This window comes from Brassica napus, chromosome C9 (assembly GCF_020379485.1).
Source record: "Brassica napus cultivar Da-Ae chromosome C9, Da-Ae, whole genome shotgun sequence".
Lineage (NCBI taxonomy): Eukaryota > Viridiplantae > Streptophyta > Magnoliopsida > Brassicales > Brassicaceae > Brassica > Brassica napus.
In genome coordinates, this window is record NC_063452.1 from 29,444,579 (window position 1) to 29,459,963 (window position 15,385).

General features: G+C 33.9%; 3 protein-coding genes across 4 annotated transcripts; all 3 read right to left on the bottom strand.

The window, feature by feature from the left end:
* Positions 1–70: 70 nt before the first annotated feature.
* Positions 71–2,875, bottom strand: LOC106447838 (potassium transporter 3-like). 2 transcript variants are annotated; one of them, XM_048768589.1, is made up of 5 exons: positions 2,429–2,875; positions 1,952–2,195; positions 1,604–1,852; positions 1,378–1,425; positions 71–1,311 (listed from the first exon to the last, which is right to left on the bottom strand). In XM_048768589.1, the coding sequence occupies exons 1-5, from the start codon at positions 2,429–2,431 to the stop codon at positions 1,046–1,048; spliced, it is 810 nt and encodes a 269-aa protein (XP_048624546.1). In that variant the 5' UTR covers positions 2,432–2,875; the 3' UTR covers positions 71–1,045. The 2 variants fall into 2 exon arrangements, with proteins under 2 accessions (XP_048624546.1, XP_048624545.1); XM_048768588.1 differs by having other exon boundaries at positions 1,952–2,198.
* A 2,967-nt stretch (positions 2,876–5,842) lies between these two features.
* On the bottom strand, positions 5,843–6,585 carry LOC106422355 (dirigent protein 12-like). The gene has a single exon (XM_048768590.1). It carries the CDS (start codon positions 6,534–6,536, stop codon positions 6,000–6,002), a length of 537 nt encoding a protein of 178 aa, XP_048624547.1. The 5' UTR covers positions 6,537–6,585; the 3' UTR covers positions 5,843–5,999.
* A 1,449-nt stretch (positions 6,586–8,034) lies between these two features.
* Positions 8,035–11,525, bottom strand: LOC111213670 (glycerophosphodiester phosphodiesterase GDPDL3). Its single transcript, XM_022715480.2, has 8 exons — positions 11,268–11,525; positions 10,802–11,095; positions 10,071–10,691; positions 9,934–9,972; positions 9,561–9,845; positions 9,285–9,427; positions 8,548–9,034; positions 8,035–8,479 (listed from the first exon to the last, which is right to left on the bottom strand). The coding sequence occupies exons 1-8, from the start codon at positions 11,365–11,367 to the stop codon at positions 8,169–8,171; spliced, it is 2,280 nt and encodes a 759-aa protein (XP_022571201.1). The 5' UTR covers positions 11,368–11,525; the 3' UTR covers positions 8,035–8,168.
* Positions 11,526–15,385: the final 3,860 nt, after the last annotated feature.

A 15,385-nucleotide genomic window follows, 5' to 3' on the forward strand; every position in this document is an offset into this window, starting at 1 on the left:
GCATACTCTGCAAGCAAGTCCTGATGAAAACCAGTAAGTCAAAATTATAGTAAATCTAGTGTGTGTTCTTGTTGATGGAATATATATTCTTTTTTAGTATGGAGGAAGTTTGCGTACCAAAAGCGAAAGCTATGTGTCTAGTGTCTCGGAAACCGATGGTGACGGTGAGTGTGAGGACCATGAGGAGCCAGTTGATCTCGGGAATATAGATTTGGCCTAGGACCCATCTTGGTTTGTGAACAATCTTCACACGAGGGAAGCATCCCAGTGCATAGCATTGTTTGACAATTGAGAACGTTGCAAATATGACGGCTTGGCTAGCAACCATTGCAGCCAGCATTGCCATCATTAGAAACCGGCCAGAAAAATGGATCTGGATATCAAGAGGAAGAATCATGACAAGATCATATAACATGTTACACAAGGTCAAAATGAGGCATGTATATTATGCGCAAAGAACCTAACGCGAAAAACTTTGTCTACAAACGTAACAAGTAACACTAAAAGATACATATACTAAGTAAATGCTTACTTGGGATGGAGGAATAGAAGCTAGTCGGTAGAGCAGAAAAGTTCTTTGATAAGAACGCAGCTTGACCCATGTACTGAAGCACCAGACATGGGTAAACAACACAGCAGAATGCAAAACTGCATTAAGCCATGAGATTGCAAACATGTTACTGTTTCTTTTATTTTGTCACCAACCACACCAAAACATCTACTAAGTTAACTGGAACAAATAAATGCATTAAGACCCGTACGTCCGTTTCATTATTATAGAATCCAAATCTTGATACTTTCTAAGCTAGTTTCTTTTACACGATGCAAATATTGCTAAAGAACAGTTTATCAATTATGTTGGTGAGTGTAAATGGCCAGATAAGCTTCTCAGCAAACGTACCCTTACAGATTTAGCTGAAAATTGGCCAAGCTCAGCAAAGATAGCTTACGTTCCTGAAGTTCCAAATATTTTCCAAGAGGAAATTAAACAAAGTTTAGAATATTATTTGCATTCACAAATAAATACATTAATAAATAAATAAAATCAACCTGTGATGCATAAAAGAATGCCTCCAAGAGACAACCACCCTTCTTTACCAGTGTCTCTAAAGAACTTATAGATATAGTGTGGAGACAAAGCTTTATATACGCTGGGATTCCATTTAAAAATATTGTACAGACCAACAGTTGCAATTGAAAACAGCCACAAAATCATGATGGGTGCAAATAAGAAGGCGACTTTGTTTGTTCCACGGTGCTGTAAAACAAAAAGTCCAACAAGCAGAGCGCATGCTATCATAACCACGGTACCTGAACAAGCAAAAACAAATAGTAAAAAAATCTGGAAATCAAAGTAGAACTTGCAACATTGCTTACTGTGCTTCAAATTTGTGCTGGCCACAAGTCCATCAATGGAGGAAGAAACTGCAAGAGAAAAGTAAGGTTAGATGATAAACTGTTCATAAAGGTACGAAAAGTAGTATTCCTCTTGGGAGAGATCTTCTCTACAAATGGTAATGACCAGAACTTCGGAACCCAGAACTTCGTAATCATTAAAAAAAAAGGGCTAGACAGAACCGAGAGAGAAGGCTGTTCCTTTTACCCGAAACTGCGGGTGTAAGGACACCAATGGTAATGACCATTGAAGTACCGGCCAAGACTAAGAGAAGCAAAGCTGTTTTGGATCTTTTATTATGTTCTATAAGCCTTTTGAAATCAGAAGAAGGTAAACTCCTGTTTGCATCTCCAGGGCCATAGTATGTAGATATCTCCTCATCAGCAGCTTGCTGATTCAGAAGCAAAGAAAACCTCGTGTGTCTGCACAGCAAAGCATACAACGCAAAAATTCCTCCTGCATGCAACAGAAAATACAACCAAAACTCAACGGTCATGAATCTAAGAACATACAAGAATTTAATTTTTGGAAAACCAATGTATTTTACGTCCTTACCTTCACCATTGTCGTCTGCTCTTAAAACAAAAACCATGTATTTGATAAGTGAGAGGAGAGTTATGGTCCAAAATATTAAAGAAAACGCTCCAAACATCGTATCTTCTGTTTCGTAATGACGCAATCCTCCATAGAAAGCACATTTATACACATAGAGAGGGGAGATACTCAAATCTCCAAATGCTAGCCCAAAACTCTGATATGCTAAGAAGAGAACATGGGTACACCTGTCTCTCCTATCAGCCTGCTTCAAGATTAAAAAAAAAAAAGGCAAGAGTATAACTTTCCTTTTAACAACAAAGCTAGTTAAAAATTTCGATGATTGATATTCAGTTTATAAAGGTACAATCAAATCAACACGTAGTAGTCATTTACGAGATTTCGTAACCATGTTGCGAAGCTAGGGTTTAAAAATGTAATAGATTGAAATACATGCAGCGATAGAACGAAGAGAATCAGAAGAAAATAGTGGTGTACCATGATTTTTGTCGTCGGAGAATTGGATGTTTGCGATGGGAGCTGAATTACAGATAAAGATTTGTCGGAAATAAGTCTGAGTTTGAATTGTAAAGAAAGGTAAATACGATCATCTGGTTATCTATCTTCTTTTCGATATGATCGAGAAGGAAGAACAAATCCGATCCAGTGCTAAAGCTCGCGGGCCTTGCTCCTTTTTCTTCGGTTGAATATTTTGGTACGTGCATGTATGTATTGTTCTTGTGTCTTTTAATTTTTGGTTCTATGGTGGGACCCTGTGCACGAGATACACAATTTTTTTCTCGCTAATAAAATATACTATCTTAATATCTCTATAATATTATTTGATAAGCCACTTCCCTAGGTGTCGTTCACGTTAACTATCATAGTGGTTGATTACTACGATATCTCTAACGAAATAAAAAAGTACATTTAAATATTATTTTTTACTTTTTAAAATTTTAACGAAATAAAAAAGTACATTTAAATATTGTTTTTTACTTTTTAAAATTTTCCAAATAACAATATAAATAAAAAGGAAACATTTATAAAGTTTTAAAAATAATTTAAAAACGAAAAATATATGTATATATAATATGATTTCTTAAAAAAAAAAGTTCACAAAATAGTAATATTCCATTTAAAGGATATCTTTAAGTAACAAAAAATATACTTTTGAAGTAATAAAATACTTTTTTTTATCTACATCTTCTTAGATGAAAAATTATATTTGTATATAATATGATTTCATAAAAACAAAAGTTCACACAAATGATCTTGATATTAGAAAAAGAAATATTTTTATTTTAAAACATAATTTTACACAATACAAATATATATTTTCAAAGTGACTGAATTTTTTTTATATATATATATATATATTTTTTCTTAGATGATTACACAAAATAATTAAGTAACATAAACATATATAGGTTTAATTGACAAAAAATAATTTTTTATTATTTATTGAATTGTTTTTTTATGTTTTTCATATATTTAGTTTACTATAATATCTGACAATTACAAGAAAATAAATAAATTTTATTTTACTTATATAATATAATTTATAAAATACAATCACATTTTTACTGCATATTTTAAGAGGTATTGAAAAAACTAAAAATAAATTTTAGCAATAAACATATTAACAAATGAACATATTAGCAACTAATCCAACTTATATCTAAAATCATAGATGTAACTACAATAAGAATGTATAATTTATTAGCAACTTATCCAACTTATATATAAAATCATAAAATCATAGATGTAACTACAATAAGAATGTATAATTTATTTATTTTGTGTATATAATAATTTTTTTTATATAATAATAATTTATTTATTTTATAAATTTAAATTATATGATGACTTAAAACATATTAAAAAATGATAAATAAAATATTAACTCACTGTTACAATTTAGATCTTTTGTAAAATTTATATATATGCATGAGACTTTAGAATATTATCATTATATTAATTTATGTAATTTGGAATCAGACATTTTAGTTTATTTTTTATTTCATTCTAATCACAATATATCTTAAATTATGCATAATCTTAATAAAATATACTTATGTATTTAAGACAACAACCAACCCAAAATGCAAATAATAAATTTAATCAAAAATTAATACATTTACAAGAAATAAATATTATAGTTGAATTCAAATAAATAGACAGAATCCAATATGTCCAAATGACAACTAAATTGACTGTAAAAAAAACAAAACCAATTAGATAAATATTTAATTAAAGTAATATGATATAATTAATATAAATTATGCATACAAATTATAAATTAATTTAAAATTAAAAATAAATATCAATTAATTATTATATTTTATTTATTTTATAAATATTTATGTCCGTGCATGAGCACGAGAAAATCATCTAGTTATTTATTAATTAATCATAAACTTACTTTTTGAAAAATTAAATATTTATAAATTGAAACTAGGTATCAAAAGATATTTTTCATGGTATCTTATAGTTATAGATTATTTTCCTTCTATTTACTATTTTTCCTTTTTTCTATTGTTAAGAACTTTTTAAAATACTCCCAGTAAATAGCTCTTATATTAAGCCTTTTTTAAAGAAAAAATAGCTCATGTGGAATCACTGTAGCCTACTGGTTAATGTTTAAAGGTTTCTACACCATGTATGTGGTTCAAATCCCAGACTATGCAATTTCTTGCAGATTGCACATTATAGGAGGTCCAGGTTTCAATTCCCGGAGCAAGCGATTTATCCAACAATTATGCGACTACACAAGAAAGAGAAAGACTTACAAGGGATTCTCAACATGGTGCAAGTAAATCAAGTCAGGCGTCGATCTTCATATGACGGCTCAGGTGATGCAGTTAGACGTAGATCTTCATATGTCACGTAGTATTGTCGGTTGTCGAATCGTCTATGTAATCTTTCTCATAATAGTGATATCGTAATAAATCAGTGTTAAAAAAATAGCTCTTATATTTTGTTTGGTCTGGTCAAAATCTTTTTTTATTTGGTCTGGGACGGGTCGTTTTATAACATGCTTGTGATGCCATTATAGACAACTTTTTTTGTCTAAATGTTAAAATTTATACCAGCTTTTTAAAAAGGCTTTACAATGTTGTGAAACACAACTTATTACAAGGAAAATAAAAGAGAGAGAAGTTGCATTAACTATAGGGGATAGGAACCAAAAATACAACTCCAGCAAGGAGGGAGAGGAAGAAGACACCAGCAAAAGGGAAATAAGCCGATCACGCATGCCACGATCCACCACTTTGAAAAAACCGTCTTGATTCATCCTAACGTCTCTGAAGATGCGTGCATTTCGTTTGCGCCAAAGGTTGTAGATGATGACTTGACAGAGAAGCTTCAGAATAACCACCACACGTTGAGCTTGAGGTCCTTGAAGATTGCGAGACAGATCAACAACTGCGTCCAGTGAAGCCGGAGGCGCCGCCATGTACCTGCCACAAAAACGAAGCCAAACAGCAGCAGCAAACGCACATTCGAAAAATAAATGGCTGTGGGATTCATTTGCCGAAGAGCATAAGACACAACATGGTGGAACAGAGAGTCCCCATGATATCAAGCGGTGTGGTGTCGGTAATCTGCCAAGGAGCGTGGTCTAGGAAATGAAAGAACAGCGAGGTATCTCCTCCTTGAACCAAACAACTGAATACCACTGTACCGGAGGGTTAGGAATGCGCAGCCTCTCCCATGACGAGAAAGACGTAGCAAAGCCTCCAGATTGATTTCTCCACAAGTAGACATCACTGCCATTTGCAACTTGAGAAGACTATTTTTTTAAATTGTAAAACTGTTGAGATGGAAACCTGAATTTATCGTTTATATTATATATTGCTGATATAATCGACGACATTTGTATTGTTTACGATTATAAAACTCGGTAAATTATCAAAATCCAACACGACTTTTGTAATAAAAATTATTACAAACAAATTACAATACCATTTGTGAAATACTGGAGGAACAACATCAACTACAAACGTTAATAGCTGAAAGCTTATACAATGTCACATACTGGCATACATGCAAATCCAAAACATAATTAGTAACATTCATAGAGATTAATGTCCATTTTGAGACGGAAATACTTACTGCCTTGAATGAGGTCGCTCTTGAACGTAGCTATCCCACGAGTCATGAAGAAGTCACCGGTCCCACCAACTATCGATAAGTCTCTGGTCGGCTCCATTATCGGGTTCGCATCCATTATGGTAAATGTCCCTTTGTGTTGCGTTGAATTGAACACCAGCGTGCAAGCGACCCAAATGTTGAAATAAGACTTCTTGTTGTAGAAAAAGAATCCTTGGGCACGAGCCACCGGTTTGGAGAGATAGTTCTGGTCCATTGTTACAGGGTTGTCAAAGATCACAAACTTTCCGAAAAGAAAGTTCCCTAGTCCTAAAGGGTTCAAGATTGTTGCTGATGTGGCATTATCCGTGTTATCACTATCGTAGGCGATGTTATGTTGGTAGAGAACAAAACTCTTGCAAGGTTTTTTCCAGTCAAATGAGACAGTCTCGGAGAGTAGTAGTAAAACCAATACGAAGGACAATATGTGTCTGGAAATTTCATTTGCCATGGGTGGAGAGTTTAGTAGAAATTAGTAGCGTTGATATTGTGAATACGTAGACAGCTTTTAAAACCCTTATTTATATACATACGATTCACGTGTTTTTGTCTCTTTTCTTTAAAATGTAAAATTGGATTTGAGAGAGAGAGTTTGTTTGTTGATGTCCCTTTATATCTTCCCCAGCTAGAATGCCAAAAAATCAGTGGATTTCATTATGATTTTAAGAGATAAGATCATGTTCAAGTATCATTTGTTTTAATGGAAAAATGTTTTGACGGTTCAACTAACGATATTCATTGTTTTAATGGAAATTGTTGTTTAGCTTACTGTTCTTGCCACAATAAGACAGTCTCAGATTCTGGTACTACTGAGCGATCCCTTCATTGCAGATCGAGTGCCACAAAGATGAGTTCAACACAGTGTCGGCTTAGGTGGCAGGCCCGGGCCCGCCCAAAGTCAAAAAAGTTTTAGTAACATAAGCACCGTGATTTAGTGATCAAAGTTTAACGGTTTCTGCATCCAAGTCTGGAGTTCGAATCACAAGCGACACAATTTCTATACCAAGAGGTCTGAGTTTCAATTTGCGGAGAAAGCGAATTATACAGAAAAATTGGAGAAAGTATTTACAAGAAATCTTTAGCATGACGCCAGGAGTACCATCAGGAATGGATCTCGACGGCTCAGAATGTGCAGTCAGACGTGAATCCTCATAAGACAGGTAAGACTGTAATATCGTCTATGTAATATTTCACATAATTTGTAATAGCATAATAACCAGACAAAAAAAATCATAAAGGGCCAGATTTTTTTTCTTTTTCTGACATCAAGGGCCTAATTTTTTTTTGGCACTTTCAGTTTCATATTTACACAATAATAAAAATATATTAGTTTAAATTTTTATATTTACAAAATGCACACAAATGAATAAATTTAGATAAGGTGTTATATAATTTTTTAATAATATTTTGATAAGAAAATGAAAATAAATTAATTATAGGGAAAAAGCCACAAAAAAAAATTATTATAAGAGCCTAATTTTTTGTTTTGCCCAAGCACCCTTTATATCGTTAAGCCGGCTTTCGTTCAATAGTCCCAAATAAGATGATAAAGAGAACAAGGAACAAGATGAGTCGACTATAGAGAAAGTACATGATTATAACCAAATTTGGCGAAGTAGTGGGAGTCACATTTCTGGTGAATAGAATGGTCGATTATGGAGTGATTAACAAAGTTTCAATTTCCCCTCGATGACTTGACATCATGTTGTATAGGGAGGCCAGAAACCGCTATGCAAATGCGTCTTAGGTTCGTCAGAATAATGTGAGTGTAGCTTAGCACAAAATTAAATTCAACTTATGTAATATCCCGGTTTGCGGTAAATTTTGAAAATTTTAAGAATTGCAACTGATCTTGAAGCACTTCTTCTAAAGTTGAAGGAACCATATTGATCTTCTTCACCAAAAGTATACCGGTTGGTGAAGCCATTATGTGGATACTTGTGTCCATATTAATATTTAACACACCAAATTAATATTTAAAATGAATCCAAGAAGTTGGCACGACAAAGAATCACAACGGACTCTCACAAGGGAAAGATTTGACTAAGTCACACAGGGAAATTCATTACGAGGGCAGAAGACATTATGAACAAAGAGGTGATGAGATCCAAAGAAGTAGCAGAGAGGCAAAAACAGAGAAGCGAAGAGACAGAGTGAGTCGAGTTTGTCCGCTAGGCCTAGGTGCTTGTGCATTGGTGAATGAGTCTCCAGGGGTTGAGGTTGGGGATTTTGCTGCAACCGGAGGTAGTGGTGGCTCAGTTACATCATCATCTGTGAAAACCGGGTTTGGAGCTTGGGCTGGAGGTATGGCATTCACAGCTTGTAAGAGAGAACCTGGTTCGACAGGGGCCATGTAAGGTGGTAGAGTTTCTTGTGTTCCCAAACATCGATTCCCTGCAGAACAGAAACAAAGTTAGGCATTGTTGTGAAACCTTTGGTTCTCAATATTTGGGGCCACTTACTTCTGTATCTTGCTGCTGTGAAAGGGAACTCTGTGATGGTTCCATTGATACCAGCTCCAAGGATATATGAGTTTATCTCGACGGTTGGGTCAGAGAAGAAGTCATATGGTTGAGATACAAACTCGTTCTGAAACAGTTCCACATAAACCGGGAGCTTAGACTTCTGCAGCTTCTCCACAACATTGGTTTGCCTAGTGATGAAAGAATCTAATAAAGAAAAGACTGATTCTTTTCCGATGACAACAGCATTAGCACATTTCTTTATGTCTTCGATAGCAGAATCACTAATATCACTAATTTTTTCATCCACTTTGTAGACTGCCTCATACTTGCTCTGCTTCTTGAACTCAACAAGAACCGAGCTGTTCGTTGACTGAATCATGACCTTTGTTTTGGTTGTTCCATTGCTGTAACCAGTTTCCGTGAGAGTATCGAGAACAGCTTTGACCACGTCGAGCCCTTGCTTCTCTCTCAGGTACACTGCATTCTGAATAAAATTAAGTGGCTTTGCCATTAGAAGACGTCATAGTCTGATTGTTACAATAATAAATATTAAGATGTAGGGAAACCAGGGTCTGTCTTTGGGCACATGGCACCCCCCCCCCCCCTCCCCAAAAAATTTTTTTTGTAAGAAATTACATAGAAATAAGTCTCTAACTTTATTTTTTTTAATTGAAACTCTTACTAAATTGTTTACAGCCCATAAAATTTTAGGGTCATTCCTTAGAAGAACTCACCTCTACACTGATCAAAACACCTGAGAGCGAAGTTGAATTCCTTGCCAAGTTTAGGAACTCAGAAAGCAAAATTAGCTTTCCTGAATTTTTCTTATTCGGATTCCTGAACATAGCGTATGACCTATAGGGGTTTCCAATCGCAGCTGCACGAAAAAATGGAAGAAAATAATTTTTTTTTAAACATGGGAGAATATTTATCTTAACTCTCAAGGTGTATAATTTTGATGTAAAACTGTTAGATGTAACCTTTTAAGTTAAGTAGGAGTCGAAACTTACTAGTCAAGTTCCGGATCTCAGCCCATGTGAGACTAAAAGTGTATATCCCACCATTTGAGCTAATCTCAGGAACAAGTGTTGAACGTTGCGCGAAAGGTGTTTGGGAGATCATTGTGCTGTTCGAGAGATCTATTGAACGTGAGCAAAAAGGTACGCCGTCGCTGGACATCTGGACTGAGCAATCGATAACATCAGCACCATCTTTGATGGCTTTATCATATGCCAAGTCTGTACATCCAGGGTAGTCCCCACTCGCTCCATTTTTCGATATAACAAGAAAATCAACTGAAGCATGAACCATTTGATAGAGTCAAGGTAAGGTCTCTTTTCTACAAGTAAGAAAATAACTATATAAAGTAATTACTCTTACTACCTTGTTTTATAGCGTTTTCACCAAGGTGGGAGAAGCAGTCTTGAGGAAAATATAAAAAGAAAATGATTGATTTGAGTATTTCGAGTAATGTTTCAAGGAGATCAAATATATAAACCTCTTGGAAAAATTTCGCTTACCAATGGATGAAGATGCAGTTAAGGGAAAATCTGAGAGCACACCATCAACAGAGAAATTGCCATTGTCCACAAAAGATAGATACTCAGACACCGGATCGGAACTGTAGTCATGAGCAATATCAATATCATTGGCAAAACCTGACACATATACTTGTAATCCTGCCTCGTGAGCATCTTGAACTAAGGATTTAGGAGGAGGAGGAACCAAGTATTGCTTGTCATCAAGTGGCAATATGTAAGACTTTGGGACAAGAATCCCTGAAGCAAACGTCTTGACAAAAGTCAGGTTACTCAAGATAGAACCATAAGTTCGGTTTGTTGTCGGCTCGATGTCTTCTTTTCGAAGAAACTGGAACACGTAAATCGGTCCATTACGCCTCAAACGGCCAGCAATCTTTGTAAAGAAATTCACTTCAGGGGAAGAGATGTAGTTAATGGAAACAATTCTTGAAGCTGATATCAGAAAATTGCTCATGCTTAGATTCTGCTGCTCGTAGAACGCATCATGCTGAACATTTAACCAAAAACTTTCTGGTTTTATCTGCGTCGTTACATATTCAACCGTCAAAATGGGATATCTTCCATCGAATTTTTCTGTTCGAGATAATATTCCTCGGAGCACTTCAAACATGTGAAAGCAAAAGAAAAAGACATTTGTGAGAACTAAAGAGAAAAAAACACAAAATCCTTTTCTTTTTTACAGAAACTGTAACTGAGTCATAAACACTTACAATAAACATTACTGAGATCGCTCAAGGAGAAATCGATGGTGAACCAACCCTGTGTAGAGACTCCATTAACTGGGTAAGATTTTTGGCGATTTGGATAAAAGTATTCAACAGTTGAAGCGTTGTTTAGTTTTAAGTCAGGAAAGCAAATCGCAGCTCCATCTTTAGTTAGCTGAACATCACACCACAGAACAGCACCTGGTACACTTGTCTGCACTGCGAAACCGTAAGCAGCACTACTCGAATCTGGAAACAATCCAGAAAACCCACCACGAGCAATCACAAGAGGAGCACCGCCTGGTAAAAATAAAAGAGAAAGTAATCACAAGTTATTTAATAGAAGAGAATATCTATGAGTATCCCAACTTCTACTACACATCTACAAAAAGAAAGTCCAAATAGTGTTTTCTCCTAAATTTCCCGGACATTCATGCTTAAAGAAAGAGATCGAAAGTGAGATCACTCTCACCACTGAGTGTTTGCCATGGACTGCTAGATCGAGCATCGGTTTGACCAGCAAACAGCTGAATCAGAACAACACAACAGAGTAAAACTGTTGAAGTTGGCATTGTCGGATTACTTCGCCGGAAGTTAACTTGACAAGCTTATTTCTTCTTGGAGACTTACACCACACAGATAGAAAAACAAAAATAGCTGTCTTTTATGCACAATAATTCCTACGCATAGTGGACTAATACAGACAGACTCAAGACTTGCGACTTATAAAAATATGGCTTTATTAGTTGACTCTATAAGTCGTCTCTTCGTTAACTAAATTATTTTTACCGTTTGGCCGCGAAATTAGGGCAGAGCAAGGTTTTTTTACTCAATTGACTTTTTTTTTTTTTTTGGTTTCCTCGGATTTATGAATACAAAGAAGAAGAGAACTGAATCTCATTGATCATTTACTAGATCAGCTATGATTATCATCTTTTCTCGTCATTTTTGTTTTGTTTTTCTTTTTTTTTTGAAAAATTCTCGTCATTTTTGTTACCCTTTCTAAACCTCTGCTGATATATAATATAAAAGTCAGTTCTTAGGAAAATGTTGAGTGGGATATGAGAGGGACTTGTTGGTAAACCTATACCATATACTACGAAAACAAGGTTAATTTTCAGGGGAATTTACTAAAACTAACCCACAACTTGATTTTAACCCCAAACCTATACCCAAACTTGAATCAAATGCAAAACTAATCTAAAAATCATGTGAAATTACAGCTCAGCCCCTTGTGACCAAACAAAAAAATAGAAGCTATTTTTATGAATATAGCCCTAGTAATTCGTCTGAGATGTTGGAAATCGTCTGGACAACTTCAAAGTAAGTCTTATGGTGTAGCTGACCTTAAAAATAATTTTTAAATTTTTTAAAAAATATTTTGATAAGCGAAAAATTAAAATCATGTAATTATAAACAGTTTTAAGTGATATAAATTAAAATATAACAAAATTGAATTGTTTTCAACATAGATGAGTGTAGGTAGTGAATCATGGTATTCTTTGGTCTAGGGTTTGGCAACATATGTTGTAGTATTGTATGTATTCTTAGGGTTAGATTTTGGAAAGCTTGAATTTTTTTTTGAAAAATTAATTTTTTACCTATACGTGTTTATTTTTGTGTATATTAAACACTTTTGAAGTTTAATTTGATTTTATGAAGTGTTTAGTTAGTTAATTAAATTTAGGGGTTTTGTTTAGGGTTTAGACGACTTACATTTCAGTCGTCTGGTGAAGAAATTAAAACAAACGACTTACATGTAAGTCGTCCAAATATTCCAGCCTAAAATTTTTAAAAAAATTATTTTTCCGCTTAAATAATTTAAACGAGACGACTTACTTGTAAGTCGTCTGGAAAGTCTTCTATTTTAGTTTCCCGCTAAAAATATTTTAATTTCCCGCTAAAAATATTAAACTCTTCTGGACGACTTACAAGTAAATCGTCTGAATCAAACATATTTAGCCTAATTGGATTTTTGTCTCCCTATATAGAGAAAAATTTACACATTCTCTCTCCTCCTCTCAAATGGCTGCAACAAAAATGTAATGTTCATCATTCTAAAATTCTTCAACCTCTCTCTAATCTCTTTGACTTGAAAACACCAAACTTTATATGAATTTTTCAGTTTTGTCTCATGTATTTCTTACTAATCTATCTCTTTTGCAGGTTTTTAATCAGATGATACTCATCTTCCACTAATTTAAAGGTTGATCTATTAATTTTAGATATGTATTTTTGTGTATTCTATAAAGGTAGATTTATCTAATCTTCCACTCATTTTCTCTATTTTTAAGTCATTTGAACGTTTTTGGATATGAAAGTTTTTCAGATCTGGATTTGAAGTCCAGATGACTTCCATGAAGTCTTCTGACGAAGTCTCCCTTTCATAATATATCTGAGCGTTTTGGTAAGTTTTTATGTCTGATTTTTCTTCATTTGGTAACTTCTTGTTGTATAAAGTTCTTGTTTTTTTTTCCAAACTAAAACTCCCCAAACCCACTCTAATTTCTTTGACTTGAAAACACCAAACTTTATATGAATTTTTCAGTTTTGTCTCATGTCTTTCTTACTAATCTATCTTTTTTGCAGGTTTTTAATCAGATGGTACTTATCTTCCACTCATTTAAAGGTAGATCTATTAATTTTAGATATGTATTTTTGTGTGTTCTATAAAGGTAGATTTATCTAATTTTCCACTAATTTTTTCTGTTTTTAAGCCATTTGAACGTTTTTGGATATGCAGGTTTTTCAGATCTGGATTTGATACGCAGGTTTTTCAGATCTGGAAGACTTCTAGGACGACTTACCTGTTAGTCGTCTAAAATATAATGCACTAGACGACTTCCAGGAAGTCTTCCAGACTACTTCCACTTCAGTCGTTTGGACTTCCTGAAAGTCGTCTGGACTTCCTGAAAGTCGTCTGGAAGTCGTCTGGACTTCCTGGAAGTCTTCTGACAAAGTCTTCTTCCATATCAAGTGGAGTCCAAGCTTGTCTTTGTAGAGGAATGATCTATAATAATTTTGTTTGTGGTCTGTTTTGTGAATTGCATGTCTACTCTTTTAGTTGTGAATTTTTTGTAAAATCAGTAATAATGTTTTCCAGGATGTAATACATGTGCTAACAATGTGTTTACACATTTACAAATCAATGAAATAATAGACTTCAGTAGCCTTTTTCTTATCTTTGGATCTCTCATATGCAATAATAAACTCCATTGGTCTTTTTCTCATCTTAATAAACAAGAATGTTGGTAGCTTCATATTGATACAACATTTTAAGAAGCATTTTAACCCTTCTTCCAACTCATAACAATAATCATCATTATTTTCTATAGCAATAATACTTAAGAGATGGAAACAAACAATAGTAACTAGTCAAAACATATCATGTTTTTTATAAGTTTGCGTTGAAAAACTTAGTCAAATTTAGTAAAACTAAGAGAGAGAATATGAGTTTTACATATCTTGAAGTTACTTATCACTCTTAAAAATACAAGTTATTCAAAAACTAACGTAGAAGACTTAAAAAATAGCGGATAAGACTTCCACAGAAGTCTTCTCGGATCAGTTAGAAACTTTAATTAACGTGAATGTTGGTAACCTCATAAATATCACCAATTAAAATATAAATTTCATTCAGTTGCCCAAATATTCATTAATAAACATGAATTAACAAGGAAATGTTAAAAAGTCTTTATAGTTTTAGAGAAAATGCAAGTTTATTAAACATTGACACATACGACATCCACGGAGGTCATCTAGTAGACTTCCAGAGAAGTCTTCCATTTAGGTCAACGCGGACCACTTCAATCTAAGTATTCCAGATGACTAAAATATAAGTCGGCTGGTCAACGCAGAGGTTATTTTTGCAATTGACTTTGAAATCTGTTATTTGAGACGACTGAAAAATAAGTCGTCTACTTTTGTTTGGTTAAAAAAAACTCCAAAAAAGCTAGAAGACTTACATTTCAGTCGTCATAGGTTAGTTTTGCATTTGACTGGATTATTTCAGAAGTTTGACTTTCTTGGACGACTTACATTTCAGTCGTCTCGTGAAAATTAAAATATCAATATTTTTTTTGAACTAGACGACTTACAATTAAGTCATTATAGGTTAGTTTTGCAATTGAAAAAAAAACTTCAATATTTAATTATACATAGACGACTTACAAGTAAGTCGTCTGGGTATAATTAAATATTGAAGTTTTTTTTTCAAATGCAAAACTAACCTATAATGACTTAATTGTAAGTCGTTTAGTGTTAATAAAATATTGATATTTCAATTTTCAATAGACGACTGAAATGTAAGTCATCCGGGAAAGTCAAACTTCTGAAATAATCTAGTCAAATGAAAAACTAACCTATGCCACTGAAATGTAAGTCGTCTAGGTTCTTTGGAGATTTTTTTGTAACCAAACAAAATCAAACGACTTAACTTTCAGTCGTCTCAGAAAACAGATTTCAAAGTCAATTGCAAAAATAACCTCTGCGTTGACCAGACGACTTCTAGGTAAGTCGTCTACTGCCAGACGACTTCTAGGTAAGTCGTCTACTGCCAGACGACTTCCCATGAAAGTCGTCTGATGAACA

Bases quoted from the DNA above. Each gene is read 5' to 3' on its own strand.
- LOC106447838 (XM_048768588.1), bottom strand. The intron at 1,426-1,603 runs GTAAAAGGAACA...TTTCTCTTGCAG, and splicing joins CCTTACACCCGCAGTTTCGG to TTTCTTCCTCCATTGATGGA. The intron at 1,312-1,377 runs GTAAGCAATGTT...TTGCTTGTTCAG, and splicing joins CAGCACAAATTTGAAGCACA to GTACCGTGGTTATGATAGCA.
- LOC106422355 (XM_048768590.1), bottom strand. From the start codon at position 6,536: ATGGCAAATGAAATTTCCAGACACATATTGTCCTTCGTATTGGTTTTA.
- LOC111213670 (XM_022715480.2), bottom strand. From the start codon at position 11,367: ATGCCAACTTCAACAGTTTTACTCTGTTGTGTTGTTCTGATTCAGCTG. The intron at 9,428-9,560 runs GTAAGTTTCGAC...TTTTTCGTGCAG, and splicing joins TGAGATCCGGAACTTGACTA to CTGCGATTGGAAACCCCTAT. The intron at 9,035-9,284 runs GTGAGTTCTTCT...AATTTTATTCAG, and splicing joins GTGTTTTGATCAGTGTAGAG to AATGCAGTGTACCTGAGAGA.